Source organism: Juglans microcarpa x Juglans regia, chromosome 3D (genome assembly GCF_004785595.1).
Source record: "Juglans microcarpa x Juglans regia isolate MS1-56 chromosome 3D, Jm3101_v1.0, whole genome shotgun sequence".
Classification (NCBI taxonomy): Eukaryota; Viridiplantae; Streptophyta; class Magnoliopsida; order Fagales; family Juglandaceae; genus Juglans; species Juglans microcarpa x Juglans regia.
Window position 1 is genome coordinate 35,481,836 of NC_054598.1, and position 17,371 is coordinate 35,499,206.

The 17,371-nt window shown below is 36.0% G+C and overlaps 1 protein-coding gene across 3 annotated transcripts; it reads left to right on the forward strand.

The window, feature by feature from the left end:
- Window positions 1-1,261: 1,261 nt before the first annotated feature.
- Window positions 1,262-16,483, forward strand: LOC121256713 (putative leucine-rich repeat-containing protein DDB_G0290503). 3 transcript variants are annotated; one of them, XM_041157588.1, is made up of 12 exons: window positions 1,262-1,532; window positions 2,067-2,164; window positions 4,339-4,441; window positions 5,592-5,792; window positions 5,977-6,099; window positions 6,321-6,358; window positions 6,433-6,562; window positions 7,754-12,244; window positions 14,594-14,749; window positions 14,931-15,032; window positions 15,110-15,252; window positions 15,863-16,483. In XM_041157588.1, the coding sequence occupies exons 3-12, from the start codon at window positions 4,364-4,366 to the stop codon at window positions 16,143-16,145; spliced, it is 5,745 nt and encodes a 1,914-aa protein (XP_041013522.1). In that variant the 5' UTR covers window positions 1,262-1,532; window positions 2,067-2,164; window positions 4,339-4,363; the 3' UTR covers window positions 16,146-16,483. The 3 variants fall into 3 exon arrangements, with proteins under 3 accessions (XP_041013522.1, XP_041013523.1, XP_041013521.1); XM_041157589.1 differs by lacking the exon at window positions 2,067-2,164; XM_041157587.1 differs by lacking the exon at window positions 1,262-1,532 and having other exon boundaries at window positions 1,912-2,164.
- The last annotated feature ends 888 nt before the right edge of the window (window positions 16,484-17,371 follow it).

Sequence of the window (17,371 nt, forward strand, 5' to 3'; positions counted from 1 at the left end):
CTGCAAATTTACACACTTTCTCTATGTCTTTGGCTGCACTCCCATTGTCCTTTTGCTTGCCATAATCACGCTTTGTTAGGACTGCATAATAAAGCTAAGAGCCGAATTTGGTTTGCATTATTAAAGATAAGTAGCAACCTGCAACCACCTTACCCCCAAAAAATAAAATACCCATATAGGATTAAACCTTTAGGACAAAAAAAAAAAAAAAAAAAAAACTTTTAGAGATTTACTATGTATCAGTTACTATTCACTCTCACACCCATACCTATAACTTTTTTATAGGGCGTGTGAGTGGTTTTCATAGAGAATAAATGTGTTTATCATAAGGTGTGAGGTGGTGAATAGTAACTGATGAAAATAATTTTTCAAACTTTTATATGCATTAATTAAAAGAGAAGTGTTACATTTTTATAAAATGATACAGTTTGATATGATATATCAGATTTATTTTATAATAAAAATTGTTTTATAATATAATGTACCAGCTCAAATCATATTCATTTGTAAGTTTTTTTTTTTTTTTGGGGTAAGATCTTGTATAGTGCATATTTAATATTACAATATACTATAAATTATATATAGCAAAATATACACTATAAATTATGTAGAGTGCATATTAAATATTACAATACTAATTCAAATATGAAATTTTGGATATATTTATTATTTTTGTGAATTAAATATATTTTTATTTGCACACGACACCACAACTGAAAATTACAGGTGATTTAATTATTATTAGTATCCCATGATTGTTGACTAAAGTGGTAACAAATTGGGGGGGAATACAGCTATTAAGAAGTTGCATACGTGTCAATCATTGGCCATCCGTAAAACAAGGGAGAAAAATACTAGTGTCTTACGATATATTGTCTGTATGGACAGAGAATGGAGGCCACACTTACAAAGGAGTCAGACCCAAGGGCATTTCAGTAAATTGGAGACGCTTCCGGACCAGACCAGTAAAAATGTGAAGCCACGCCGGCAACCTCGGTTTGTGTTAATTTAAGATAATCTTTATTTTTGGAGATAAGATAAAAAGAATTATAATAAAAATAAAATATATATTTTAAAAATTATTTTTATTTTAAAATTTTAAAAAATTAAATTATTTATTATATTTTATATAAAGATTTAATAAAATTATAATAATTAAATAAAATAAGATGAGAAGGAGATCGAAATGTTTGCAAAGTTAACGAGTCCTAAGTGAAGTGAAGGCGAATAATGAATTATCAATTCAGAGTGTTTGGCGGGTTTTTGAGGTTGATATAACATCTGAACCCCCACAAAGCTCCATTTCACCTTATTAATGGCGATACCCCCCTTCTCCCCCACATTTTTGCCACTTATTTACTCCAACTCTCTCTCTTTCTCTCTCTCTATCAACTAAAGTACTAAACTAAGGCATGCCTATAACCACAACACACTGTTTTCAGTTCCTCAAATCTCAGTGGGAGTCTCAGAACCTTCACTCTAAAGCTCTATCTTCTTTCTTCCACACCAAGCACCTAAAGATCCGGAACTAGGTACCCACCGTCACTTGCTTTCCCCCATTATTTTAATCCCATTTTGCATGTTATCTATATACATATATATATATATATATATATTTTTTTTTTTTTTTATGTTTGGTTTGAATTTCGAATGTCAACACATTCGCTGGTTTCTCTCTCTCTGTTCATTTCACTGCTCTGGGTGCTGAAAAATCAGCTGAATTATTGCGCATTCTTTTGGCGTTTTCTTCATTGTATGGTTTGGTTTGAATTCGACGTCCAAACGTGTCAAATCTGGTAATTTTTTTCTTTCTTTTTGTTGGAGTGGTTTTTTTGTTTTTCTGACGTTTTGTTTAAGAAAAACAGTGGGTTTTAGCTTAAGATACCTTTTCTTCCACATTTGGCTGGGCATTGGGTTAAAATTCTATTCCGCTCTTTTCCCTGTTTCTCAGTGTTTTAGCATTGTAGTTTTTCTAGGTCTTTTCTTGTCCTTTCTTCTCTCTCTCTCTCTCTCTCTCTCTCTCTCTCTTAGAGGGTGAAAAAGCTAAAATTCTGTGTGTTTTCTAGGACTGGGATCCGTGAATATTTTCTTCCGAGTCAGTATTTGAGATTGAGATTGTCTCTGGCTTTGGCATTTTGGGAAAGTTTATGACTCGTCGAACAAGGTACGAGCCGGGATTAGCTTTTGTTTCCGTTCCTCGTTAAAACTTTCCCCTAATAAGTTTACTTTCTGTTTGTTTACTGAGAAAATTGTGGAACGTAATGACAAACAAAATTTAGATGCTTGAGCTCTACCCAGCTCGACCAAGTAGTTGTAGTAGATCCGGTTAAGCGGACCATCTGCATTATATGATTCCCAAGGGGTTCCGTTAGGATTTGAAGTTATATCAACATATTTTTTGTCAGACCAACCGCGTCTTAAATTTTTGATAATGTAATTTGAAGATCTGATTTGTATAAAACCTCGTCTTGTCTGAGTTTCTTCATGATTTCAATTGTCCTTTTTTTAATGCTAGCAACATTCTCATTACTTTTCAGTTCTGTCTGGCCCAGGGAGTTGTGGGATCAAATGCCAAAACCTTTTTTCTTAAAAAATATTTTTATCTTTTAAAGAAATATGTGCATACAATGTCATGTGGATTACCATTCTATATCAACGGTTTATTTAACAAGACTAATTATACACACACACACAAACACACAGATGCGCATGCACATATTGGGCCTGCCAATTATTGTGTAACTAGCTATCCCTAAATGAAGGAAAAGTGGCACAAGCATATGTTTGTGCTGAGAAAAGGATTCTAATTTGAATTTTGAATGGGAAATACTGGGAAATTTAATGGCATATGCAATTTGCTTCTTTTTATCACATTTATATTTTAGATGCGTCAGAATTTGAACCCAGGATTCAATAACTACTGGAAAGTAATTCTCGGTTCTGTTATTACTAATTTTGACCTGAAGAATTTAAATTATCAAGTTTCTTCTTTTGTCTATTTAGTCTAAATTCTGGTTGCTAGGTAGGATCCACCCTTGAGGATGTTTTACCACTTTTAAGGTATATTACACGTCAATTTACTTATAAGAAAATGTGTGTTAATCTTCAAAGCTCAAGGCTTGAATTAGTGGAGATGATGTTTGATTAAAGGTTCATGTAGTTTATTTATGTTTATTTTAAAAAGGAATGAGTTTGGTAGGACTGAGCTTTAACTGACAAAATGTAGTGAACCTTCAAGTTTATAATCTTGAGCCATGTTGGAAGCACCATGTCAATGACTGAATCTCTTCTATTTCTTCATCCATAAAAAAAGTTTCCCAACTGTTTGCACAGTTTTCATGCTTTTTTAAGAAAAACTTGTCTTGCTGAATACATTTGCCCATTTGAGTTTCCATGAGTAAGCATCTAGTTCGAGTTCCGGTATGCATATCCGGCTCTAAAATCTTTGTCAGGTTCTAATATAGTTTTTTAATAAGTAAGAAGAAATTTTATTAGAAACAAATGTATAGGCAAAGCCCACGTACATAGGAAGTATACAGAAGAAAACACCTAAATACATTCTAGGAAATAGAAATCGACATCAGAAAATCATGAATGGAAGTGCTGTTAATCACTAAAGCAGAAACCAAAACAGCAAAGAGTGCACAAAAAAAATTCCAAAGTTGCTCCTAAGAATGCTACTTGTCATTAAAATACCGCTCATTCCTTTCCATCCATAGTATATGTTTTTCTTTTGTCAGGTTTATTTCTATGTGCTACCACAAGGGATTAATTATGGTTGCCTGAAATACTATGCTTTTTGGTTGTTCGTTTCTAGTAGACTTCCAAGCGTAATGATGCCTTTTATTGATTGCTTTTATATGTTTATGATCTCTCTTTTTATCAAACAATATACTCTTCTGCTAGTTATAGAACTTTTTAGTCATTTCTTCTCGAAAGGGGATTTAAAAAAAAAAAAAAAAAATTCTAAGAACAAACTGCTACTGATTCTGGTCTTTCTAGAAGACCTTGCTGACCTCCAAACTGAAAAAAGAAAACTGACCTCCAAGCTGGTTCGAGGAATTTGTACCTCTTCAAAGTTGTGATCTTCCTGCACAATGGACTAATGTTCCTTTCTATGCATTTATTCTTGTAAGTTCATAATATTAGTTGAGAACGAAAAATTGTTTCTAGAATATTGGTGTTTGTCATCCAGCAGACAACAATTTTCACCATTCCCCATGTTTTCTGCTTTTAAAGGTTCAGCATTATTACATTTATTGTGAAATAGTACAACTTTTTGTGTTGATCTAGAATAAATGCTAGAGGGGACTGATGTGGAACCCTGATATTATGCAGCCAATCATAGATTAAGTTTCCAGCAATGTCAAGGATTACAAAGTGGAAGCTTGAGAAGACAAAATTAAAAGTTGTCTTCCGTCTACAATTCAATGCCACACATGTAAGTTTGCTTGCAACATTGTAAAAATTTATGCAACTGCAAGAAATTTCCATAAGTTCAGTTTATCATTATCTGTGTTGATTTCCTTGGAGGTGTAACATATGCTTCTAGTTACGTTTTTTCATGAATTGGGTTTTCATTATTTAAATACTTACAGACAGGCACCCACAATCGTTGACATACATAGATACAGAAATTACAGCAACGTAAGGTGAACCAGAAAAGGTTATTAAACCATATGAGTTAATGTAAATTGTGAAATTATTGCAAGATGCTGATCTAGCTAGGAATGGAGCCAAGTATGGCTGAGTAGGGCAATTGCCTTCACTGAAATTTCTATGAATTTTAGGTTTGGCTCATAAATTCTACAATTTTTAGAGCTTCTATTTTTTGCATGCACTGAGATTTTTAAAAATGGAAGTTGGTAATTCTAAGAAATTGAGGTTTTGTTGTAAAGGAAAATTACAAGATTTCAATACGAAGACCTTCATATTTTGAAATTACGTACTTATAATTTTTCATTAAAAAACATTAGCTATTCCGGTGCGATGCGGGGTTCTGCAACTAGTTTAAAAAATATTTAAGGAGCTAAAGAACCTACAAATTTGCATTTAGTTGCATGAAAAAGTTTACTGAAAACTCTATCCGTATAGTTATCTTCTGGTGTTTTGTGTTTTATTATTTATGAGTGCACACACACACACACACACACACACACATATATATATATATATATATTCAATATTACTGTACTTATAAAAAAAAATCTTCATTATTACTGTGATAATATGTTGTGATAGACCTGTTTCTTTTATACAAAAATTTCAATGCTGCAGTATTTGTCCCAGTATACATATGTTTTTTTAAGCCTTAGAGACTACGATTTAGACTGAAGTATTGCAAGCATTATTTATATTCTTATTTTTCGGTTCTAATAAGCTTTTGTTACTTTTCCAAAGTACATAAGTAAAGGAATCGGGATACTTTGCACATACTAAATTCTCAGTCCAAATGACTCTGTACATTTCTCCCATGGATGTATAAATGTTCACCACGTTTTGAAGTGCTTTACCATGCATTCTGAATATGTGAATTTTGTTTTGATTTTTTTATATAAGCATTAAATAATTTTTTTTTCTCTGTGATCTAGATTCCCCCAAATGGATGGGATAAGCTGTTTATATCTTTCATTCCTGCTGATTCTGGAAAGGCAACGGCAAAGACAACCAAGGCAAATGTGAGAAATGGGACGTGCAAATGGGCAGATCCTATTTATGAAACTACCAGACTTCTTCAAGACATAAAAACAAAGCAGTTTGATGAGAAGTTCTATAAACTTGTTGTGGCAATGGTAAATTCCTTCTATCATTACTTCAAATGAGATTTTCAGTAATGTAGTTAGCGTGTGAACCATATAAGTTTATCTAATCTATTCCCAGTTATTATCTTTTTCTTCTTAACAGTGGTGCTTCCATCCTTTCTTTTTGTTTATTTTTTTAGTAGCTGAGATTGACTTCATATTGGCCTAAATCTAGGGTTCTTCACGTTCCAGTATCCTTGGAGAGGCTAACATCAACCTTGCTGATTATGCCGATGCCTTAAAGCCTTCTGCTGTTGCACTGCCTCTTCATGGATGTGACTCTGGAACTATCTTACATGTGAGGATTTCTGCATTTCATTCTCTCCCTGCATAATGCTTTCTTCAGAAAGTATTTGTTAATTATCTGCTCTCTAGCTCATAGATTAATAACACCTAATATCTTCCTCTGTAGCTTCCAGTAACAGTGTTTTATTCTAGCTTGCTTGCTGTGAAGTATTTCCCATAGAGATTTAATGTTTTTTCTCATAATGTTTTGTTGGTTTTGTCATTCAATGCCAGGTCACTATACAGCTGCTAACATCTAAAACTGGTTTCAGGTATTGCATCTAGAAGCATATTTTTTGTACTTAAGCTAATTTCAGCGCATTCATATCTATGTGTTGGCTTTCAGAGAGTTTGAGCAGCAGAGGGAACTAAGAGAGAGGGGTCTGGAGACAACTTCAGACCAAAATAGTCATTATGAATCTGCTGGTAGAAAAGTAACATCTTCTGGAGAGATTGTCAATGATCTAATGGATAAGGTTTGATCATTTTCTTGTTGCTTTGTATATATAGTATTTATCTTCTCTTTGTTATAATAATAGGTCAAGTAATCTGTCATAAGGAAAATTTCCTCCTCAATAACAATGTATTTCTCCTGATTTGTCTAATGCTAGCCTGAGCATCTGGCTTCAGTGTCTTGACTAAAAAGACTTATTCTAAGATTACAATGCTTTTGAGGTTGTTTTAGTTGCATTTCTAGGAAATTTCTTTTGTCTGGCACGAATAAAATTCCTCTTTCAAGGATTCTATGCTTCTGTAGAAAGATAGCAATTGAGGCTCTCTGTTATGCTGTTCTATAATCATCAAACAATTGACATGAATCCGTACTACACAAGCTTAGTTTCAAATAGGCAAGAAAATAGGCATTGTTTTGCATTTGAAAAATAAATCCAGTGTCACCATTGCCTCTAAACTTCAGCCAACAATTTCAGTCTTGCATTCATATTATTGAGGCAACTTTGTTGAACCTTTTAGGCGATATGGTTTTACAATTTCACTAATTGCTTGGACTACAATTCAGTACAAATTTTATTGTATAAGATATTTGTTTATTCACTAAAAAAATCGTTTTCCTAGAAATACAAAGGAAATATGCAGGTCTTGTTAAACCATTTTGGGGAGGGTGTGGGATCCGAAAATTCAGAACAGAGAAGCATAAGAAACCATAAAAGCAAGGTGGAGAAGCAAAGAACTACTAGACGATCCTGTCTGGGAATTGATACTTGCATGATTTAGTCATGATCTAGAATAGTCCAGCGATTATAGTAATTCTCTCTAAATGAAAGACAATAGGAAACTCATCTGTTATAATTATCCTCTCTCTCTCTCTCTCTCTCTCTCATAATTACACCACAAGGTCAGTGATACTGATGAGATTAGGCCATCTTAAAGTGATTAGCTCATTTCATTGTTGGAATACTAGCGCCTCTGTCTTGGCTGGCATAAATTTTTGAATACGTATATGAAAAAAGATTTCTCTTTAGTATCATTGCGTCCAAAGTACTAGAGATTTCATTAATGGAATTTTGTGTACTTTGGGACAAGTTGAGTGGCCTGAATTATTTGATGGTGAATGATACAATTTATTTTTCATATTCAAAGCAATTTTCTTGGCTCAAAGATTTTCTTTATGATTGACAAGCATGCTTTTCTTCTTTGATTTTCCATAGGTTAATGCAAGAGTTAGATTCAAAAAAGAATCTCAAGAACTTCCTTCGCTTGAGGAAGAGGTTGGACTGAATGAAGAGTATGCAGACTCCGCGGTTGGGTTTGATGGCTCATCCAATACTTCAGAAAGTATATATGCCGAGAAGCATGATGTGTCCAGTACAAATGAAATTGACAGCCTTAAGAGTACAGCCTCAGGCGATTTAGGTGGACTCTCCCTTAGTCAAAGTCCTCAGCCAGAGAAAGGGGACCATTCTGATAATAGATTTTTGGCCCAAGGGACCAGTGATTGGGTTCAGGGCTGGAGTTCGGACTATTCTGCAGACAATGATTTAGCAATTGTTTATGAAGAGAATAGTAGACTTAGAGGAAGCTTGGAAATGGCTGAATCTTCTATTCTCGAGCTTAAGCTGGAGGTAAGTGCATTACAAAGCCATGCTGATGAAATAGGTGTTGAAGCACAAAAAATTGCCCAGCAACTTGCTGCAGAAATTGCTTCAGGAGAAGAGCTGGCAAAGGAAGTATCTGTGATGAAATCAGAGTGTTCTAAGTTCAAAGATGATCTTGAGCAGTGTAAAAGTTCTAAATTAAGCCCTCAACGTTCGGAATCTATTGTGACAGACCAGGAACATGTATTTCAAGAGTTACATATAAGATGGTTAAAGGGGCTTTTACTAGTGGAGGATAAAATAAGAGAGCTTCAAAACAAGGCATTCTTTGGATCACATGAAGTTGACTTCAGGTTTCTGCACTCGGACTTGGAGGCACTGCTTGGTGTTTTGCAGGATGTCAAACAAGGAACTGGACAGGCAATGTCAGGGCTCAACTTGACAAGTGTAAAGGATACCAGAGAAATGAAGTTACATAGAAGTGAGCTAGTTGTGCCAGGAACTGGGTTTGATGCAGACTTGTATCAACCAGAAGGCATCCTTCATTGTCTTAAGATTCCTAGCCTGGTGTCTCATGAATCTGATTCTGTTGATTCTATGAATGCATTGAAAGGGAAACTCTTTGAACTTCTAAGGGAGTTGGATGAGTCCAAAGCTGAACGGGAAAGCCTTGCCAGAAAAACAGACCAGATGGAATGCTACTACGAAGCTCTTGTTCAGGAACTTGAGGAAACTCAGAGGCAGATGATGGGAGAGTTGCAAAATCTCAGAAACGAACATTCTACTTGTATATACACAATTTCATCCACCAAGGTAGAGATGGAGACTATGCACCGAGAAATGAATGAACAGCTGATAAGACTTGCTAAAGACAAGTGTGATTTGGAATCTCTTGGCAAGGAGCTTGAAAGAAGGGCTGCTTCTGCTGAAGCTGCACTCAAGAGGGCACGCCTTAATTACTCGATTGCCGTGAACCAGTTACAAAAGGACCTCGAACTGCTTTCTTTCCAGGTTCTATCTATGTTTGAGACTAATGAGAACCTTATCAAGCACGCTTTTGCAGATTCTCCTGGACCAGTCTTTCAAGGATTCCCCGAAATGGTGAAGAACCAGAAATTGGATTCAGAGGAATTTGGCACTTCCAAATTGTTGCACTGTCAGCATAACTATCCAGGGGTAAATAAAGAGAACTTGTGTGGAGATATTCCTTTAGAGGATTTGAAAAGATCACTATGCTTGCAGGAGGGGCTTTGCCAGAAGATTGAAGAAGTTTACGAAATGCATTTAGGGAACGTGTACTTGGATATTTTTTCCAAAACTCTACAGGAGAGTTTGCGTGAAGCAGGTTGTGAATTTATACTTGTGAAAGAGAAACTGGAAGAATGTACACGGCAGCTGGAGCTTTCAACCAAATCCAAGGAGTTACTGATGCTTAGGCTGCAGGAATCTCTGGATGATGTTCATTCTCTTAATGATTACAAAGCCACTTGCATTGCGAAATGCAATGAGTTGGCTCAGCACAGCCAAATTTTAGAATCAAATTTACAAAATGTTACCCATGAAAATCATCTTCTCAATCAAAAGATTACTGAATGGGAAGCATTGATAACAGAGTACAAAAGTTATGAGAGTGCATATGAGGCCTGCACTGCAGAAAAGTTAGAGTTGGAAAACTCATTGAACCAAAAGACCTTAGAAAATCACAAGCTTCGAAATGATGTTTCCTCTTTTCAGGAAGATTTAAAAGCAGTTAGAACTGAATTTGATGGGCTGACTTCTGAGAAGGAGAATCTAGAGGCTGCTATGAAGTTTCTGCAAGATAAGTTGTTAAACCGGTTGGCATCTTGTGATAAAAACTGTGATAGATTGTCTCTCCAGAGTGAATCTTTCTGTCAGGATTTGGGGTCAAAGAGCTTAGCTGGTGTTGTGCTGCAATTAGAAGAGCTTCATCAGAATGCATTTGAAAAGATTCTCCAACTCATGGAAGAGAAGGAAGGTCTGGTGGGTGAAAGAGATTTGGCTCAAGTGTCCTTAAAAACAGCAGAATCAGATAATTTGATCATGAAACAGAAGTTTGAACATTACATACGGGCTATAATGGATAAACTTGATGTTTCAAGTGCCCTGCTGCAAAAGCTTCAATTAGAAGTTGATATTATTGCTAACAGAGTCATGGTTAGCTCTGAGGCTGAAGAAAGATACTCACAGCAGCACAGAGGACTCTTATCTGATCTAGACCGTTTCGAAGTTGAGCTGCAACAACTTACTTCTCAAAACAAGGATCTTGCTGAAGAAATATTGAAGTTAGAGAGTGTAACTGACAATCTTGAAAAGTGTAAGGTGACCATAGCAACATTTATGGAAGAAAAAGACACTTTAGTGGCTTCTTTAGAGGATAAAACAGAAGAATCTGCCAAGCTCACATTGGAGCTTAATAACTTGAAAGAAGGTTTTCAATCCCTGCAGGATGAGTTGGAGATTGAGAGAAGCTCCAGAGATGAATTAGAGAGTACAGTTTTGAAGCTTAATTTGCAACTGGATGAAAAGCAGCGGCAGTTACTACATTATGATCAGCAGAAAGATGAGCTGGTCCATCTCAGTCAAATGTTATCAGATCTAGAATTAGAAAAAACAAGAGTCTGCCATCTTTTGTTGACAACTGAGGAATGTCTTGAAAGTGTTCGGGAAGAATGTTCTTCTTTGGAAACTTATCTATTTGAAATGCATGAGTTTTCAATTGATACAAATGTTAGACTCATTTTCACAAGAACTCAGTATGATGCCTGGACAGGGGATCTCGTTCAGAAACTTAAATCTGCAGAGCAGCAACTTGCTGAGCTTCACCAGAAGCATCTTAATGAAGAAACAGTACATGATTGTCGTTTAGCCAGTGAAGCCTGCTACATTGAAGAGCATGCAAGATGGTCAACAAGTCTCGACTCCTTGAGATTGGAGTTAGAAGCCTCTAATGCTGAGAATGGAGTTCTTCTTCATAGAAATAGTGCTATAACGTCTGAACTTGAGAAATACAAGAAGGTGGCTGAAAATATGGAGGCTACTTTCTATATGGAGAAAATTCAGCATGCTCTTGAGCTTGAAAGGCTAGAGCATGAGTTAATGAATTCTGAAGTAGTGGTTGATAACCTGATGTTCTCCAAGGAGGAACTAGACGTCAAATATTCGATACTCAAAACCAAGTTAGACGAACAGAACGCTTATATAACCTTGCTGGAAGAGTATAAAGATGAACTGATAGTGCTGAGGAAGCAATGTGGTGAGGTTAACCAGAGGCTTGCTGAGCAGGTTCTAAAGACAGAAGAGTTTAAGAACTTGTCCATCCATTTGAAGGAGCTTAAAGACAAGGCTGATGCTGATTGTCTCCAGGCTCGTGGAAAAAGGGAACCTGAAGGACCACCATTTGTCATGCAAGAGTCCTTGAGAATTGCATTTATCAAAGAACAGTATGAGACCAAGCTGCAAGAACTGAAACACCAGATTTCCATCTCCAAAAAGCATAGCGAGGACATGCTGTGGAAATTACAAGATGCAATTGATGAAGTTGAAAATAGGAAGAAATCAGAGTTTTCTCACTTAAAAAGAAATGAAGAGCTGGGTTTAAGGATCTTGGAATTGGAAGCCGAGTTGCATTCAGCCCTTTCTGAAAAGCGTGAACTAATGAAGGCTTGTGACCTGATGAAGGCTGAAAAAGAGTGCTCGTTAATAAGCCTTGACTGCTGCAAGGAAGAAAAGCAAGAGCTTGAAGCCTCTTTACAAAAATGTAATGATGAAAAATCTAAATATGCTGCAGAGATTAGCTTGATGAAAGATTTACTAGAAAGTTCTGCATCCCAGATAAAGATTCAGAAGGATGGCTATGATAGATTACTCAAAGAGGATTGCACACATGATGAGCCAATTGTTAGAAAGCTTCATCAGAAAAACCGAATTCCAGGCATTCCAAGTAGTGTAAGAGTAAGTATGGAGGCCACTCCTGGGAATAATACGACTGAGGAACTGTTTCGTTCAATAAATTACGATGAACGTGCTATTCCTGCAGATGAAACTGGCCAAGCAAGTGCCTTCATGAATGTACAACACATGCAGGTACTTCATTCTTTGCTTTTTTTTTTTGTTGGGATCATCCTTTAACATGCTAATTAATATATAGTTCATTGCTACCTGTACAAATCTTGCAATTAAGTATTTAAATGGTACAATTTTACTTATATTTGAAAATTGATTAGATTTCCCTACGAGAACATATTCATAAAGTGCTTATCAACGACACCGGTAACTTAACCAACAATATGTCAGTGTAGAGAAAGAAATATTTAGGAAGTCTATCTAATGTTTCTCGACAAGCGTCCATTCTGCCTACAATTTACTGATTGTTAACTTGCTAGGCTCTGTTTGCCCAGGAGACCCTTTTTCCATTTGGAAAAAACGAAAAAGGCAATATGGTTTGCTGTATAAACATGTAGCAAATATTCTTTTGCCTTTTCTTTTCATAGCATATTTCCCTTCTCATCTTTTACACTCCACATTTACCTTTTGCCTTCAGTAGAGACCCTTTTTGGAGCTTTTTTCAATCGTAAACAAGGATTTTATTGATGATAATGATAGGCATAGCCTAATTGCACGGAACTTATACAAGAGTGACACATAGGCATGATTATCAAGCAATACAAGTAAGTCATGGATATTCAGGCCATTAAAATCTATTGCAATCGACCATGGAGTTAAATGTGAAATAACTAAGCTCATTAATTAGCCGCTCATGATATTCGAAACTTCTTTCATTCCTTTCTCTCCAAAGACACCACCATATACAAATGGGGGCCATCTTCCATATTGTTGTGATTTGTTAGGAAATCAATTATACTTCACGGCATCACCAAAGCTAATCCTACTCTAGGAAAGAAATCATTTCGTAGGGTCATTGACAACATCACAGTGAAGTAGGAAATGGAACATCAATCCATCACAATACTCTGGCATTTCCTTAAATAGTCTAATGTGAGGATCTTCCCCAAGGAACCCGTCCATATGAAAAAAGCTGCTTTTTGGGGTGCCTTAGTCTTCCAAATACTCTTTCATAGGAATGGGTTTGCATTGTGCATAATAAGGGACTTGTAAAAATAAATGGATGGTGAACTTTCCTCTCTCCAAAGGGCACCGGAAGATCTTATATGCATCTTCCACCCTCACTCCAATAGAGTACAAAGGATTGTAAAACTCGGTGTATACTTCAACTTCCCAATCTTTTTTGGCTCTGGAGAAAGTGATATTCTATTGAGTATAACCAATGGATAATTCTAAAAGATCTGCAACTGAGGCATCCTGCATCCATGCGATTCCATAGATTTCTATTAGGCTTTCTTGAGGGCCTTGTCGCTTTACCATAGGTCCTACAAGAATCAAGAATTTGATTCTTGGAGCTTAACAGGAGCTTGTAACTTGTAAGGGCTTTTATATTGGCATAAATGTAATTGAGTGTTCATGTGACTTTGATCAAAGTTAAAAGAAAAAGGATAAATAAATAAAATAAAAGAGGTGCTATTTGTATTTTCATTGTTATTGTTTGGACTAATTGTCTTTTGATTAGGTTTGAAATGACTGGAATGCATCAGTCTAGATCACACGAGTACTGACCTGAGTGCTGGAATCTAAATTTAACACATGGGGCACTGCTCTCTTACTTGGCCATACTACAATTATAGTGTAGTTCCTTGTTTTTGTTGGGGTTCCCCAAAGGAATGCTTGTATATGCATAAGTAGAGGCTCATGGGCTGCGTCATGTTTTTCTCATCACTAATTGTATATAAACTATATGCAAGCAAAACTGTCCATTATCTCTAGCATTTAAGAGTTTATTTAATTTTTTAGGCCTGTAAATTAGGTTTTTTGCCAGGAGCAACCTCTGCCTTTTTCCCAGTCCAGAGATTTTATAAATAGTAATTTTGCACCTCACTCATGGGCTTGTGTCATCTGAGATCCATAAATCAGGCAACGCTCGAGACATCTTTGCAATAACATTTGGCCATTTTGGGAAAATTTCTGTATGACTAAATGCTTTCATAGCTGTAGGGAATTGATGAAATGAAACTCATCAGTTACTTTGCTGAGAAAAATGACTGTAAACTGATGTATTCATGTCATCTCTCATGGTTTCTATTTTTATCTGTCTTCTGTTGCTCAAAATCTTCAGTTTCTGAGTGATGTAATAACCCTTGCTTGCCAGTTCTTGTCAATGAAGTAGTTAGTAGTTTTGTTCATTTGTTATACCGAATTAACTGATGGTACCTTTAAATCATATGTGCACTACTGTTATAAAAAAAAGAATGCGTAAAAGAAAATATCGTTTACTTTTATTTTTCATCTATGGTGTGTATAATCGTTTACTTGTAAGATAAACTTGATCTCTAATAAGTTTTGTGAATAATCGTTTGTCAGGATATTCTTGAATCTGGAGGTGAAGAAGGTATTTCAAGTATTGTGCTTGTAAATCAGGAAGACTTGCTGCACACTGACATGAAGCATTTAGTTCTTGCCAATGATCACCATAAAGCTCAGAGTCTAAAGTCTAGCCTGGACAATTTAAATAAGGAGGTATACATATTGTATTTTGTGATGGAAAATGATAAGATGCCTGTATGTCAATTTTAGTATTGGTCTTGGAAGGCATGGAGAAATGAATATAGCATTTATTTCCTCATTAAAGACTCTAGTTCCTTGCATTATATTTGTTATGAGTATTTCCTGATAGAATCTAACTGTTCTCTGCTTGCAGTTGGAAAGGATGAAACATGAGAATTCGCTCATTCCCCAAGATTATAGTGATGTTTACTCAAATTTTCCAGGTTTACAAAGAGAACTAATGCTGTTACATAAGGTAGATGAATTAGCGACTTCACCACCTTGCAGTATTTAGCGCTATATTCTAGGTACTCATTTCTTCTTCTTTATCAGGCAAATGAAGAATTGGGAAGCATGCATCCTTCGTTCAACGAATTTTCTTGTAATGGTAATGCATTGGAAAGGGTACTTGCCTTGGAAATTGAACTTGCTGAAGCACTGCAGGCAAAGAAGAAATCTAGCATCCATTTTCAGAGGTACATAATTTATGACTGATAAACCTGGCTAGTTGACTACTGGTTGGCATTGTTGGGGGCACAAATATGTTTGGAGCTCCCAAAAGTTTGTTTCTTTTGCATGTTCAATGTCTTGTACTTTAAAGAGATATGTTCTGTATATATAAAGCCCAACTCTGCCTTAGTTTGGCCCCAAATGCAAAGTACAAACAAGAGCTCAAAACCAGTATTATAGGCATCCTGTAAAGCTTTGGCCCCGAGGTTCTCTTCAAAAAGTTTGCCAGTCCACTCACTTTCAGATAAGGCACATTAAATGCACTCATTCAGCTCCTTAATTCTTTCCCTTATAATTTTTTAGAAGACTTTGTCATGTACATTTTTATGAGTAGTGCATTGACTCGTTTAGAATACTTGAAGTTGGTTATTTTGATCTAATAAGGTATTTGTCAGCATTTATACTTGGTGTTTCTATAGCTTTAACGAAAGCATAAGATAACCGAAGTAACATACTAAACCAGAAGTTTCAGAATACAAATTTATCTTAGAATTTTAGGGGATGGAGGTAGTTCACCCTATAACTAGCTAGACAAAGGATTCATCATATTAATTAACATGATACTCTTTCCTCCAGTTCTTTCTTGAGACAGCATGGTGATGAGGAAGCAGTACTCCAAAGCTTTCGAGATATCAATGAGCTTATAAAAGACATGTTGGAATTGAAGGGAAGGTATTCAAGTGTGGAGACTGAACTGAAGGACATGCACGATCGATACTCTCAACTAAGCCTTCAATTCGCCGAGGTTGAAGGAGAGAGACAGAAACTGATGATGACTCTTAAAAATGTTCGGGCATCCAAGAAGGCTCTACTCTTGAATCGCCCCTCATCAACCACCCTTGGAGAAAATCCCTCCTAGCCTCACAAGTGTCTGCCCAGAAACCATCCTATACTGAGCTCAGTTAATACAGGTGCACATGGACACTGAGCATTCAAGGACTGGGAAGCTGCAGCAATGGCCAACTATTTTCAAGCTCAGTACAGGATGTCCAAAGCTAAGTAGCAGGTACTTGTGTAAATTAAAATTTTACTGTGCTTGCTGGCCATGTCATCGGTTACTAGTATAAATTATAGATCCCTGTAACGTCTTGGCTTTTTATTTTTATTTTGCTCCGCCTCATCGGTGCAATTCGTTCAGCTGTATAGTAAATCAAATTTTTTTGACTGATAATAATTCTATTTAGATCTTCAGAAGAACCACAAGAACATCCCCCACCCCGAATTATCTTGTTACTGGAAATTGACCATTGCATTCAGATTATGTTGCACATGACCGTAGTTTTTTTTTTTTCTTTATAACTCGATGTTGGGCATTGCATTCTGGTCTACATTACACATGACTTGTCGGATTTATTGGTAGCAATGAGGATAGGTTGCTTATTGAGTGGAGTATCTGATACTTCAGTTGAAGAGCTGTAAACGACTGCATGCCACTTGCTGTTTGATCTAAACGACGTTCGAATCAACTTCCAAAAACATCAGGATTGTATGTTAGCCCTCTCGTGAGTGGTTGGCCCCGAAAGACACACGAGCGGTAGTTTTGTTTGTTATAGAACCAAATTCGATTCTTGGTTATAGAACAAGATATTTACTGCGTTTGGTTCCCAAATTCAGATGAGTTCAGTTGAGTTCAGTCTAATTTTAAGTTAAGTCCAACATCCAAACATCTAATTCTCAAATTATTAAACTCATCTCAACTTAAAACCTTCTTATACGTGGGACTCACAATCTTTTTCAACTTAAAAACATTTTTATATGTGAGATTAACAATTTTTTTTTAATTTTTCATAAAAAGTACTAAACTTATTTTAACATTTAAATACACTTTAAATTCAATTTAAATGTCTTTTACATAACTCTCTCAATGACTCTCATTACTATTTATAAAGAACTCAACTTAACTGAACTTAACTCAACATCTAAACGTAGGCTTACCCCTTCCATCAGGCCTCTCTAAATCAATTTAATTTGGACCTGATTTTAAACGAGAGTTGGTCCTAGCGTTCACCAATACCATTTGGCCATTCTGCCCTGGAATTTCCATATTTTTTCTGCCACGTTGGGATGCCAAGTGGTACATCTCAC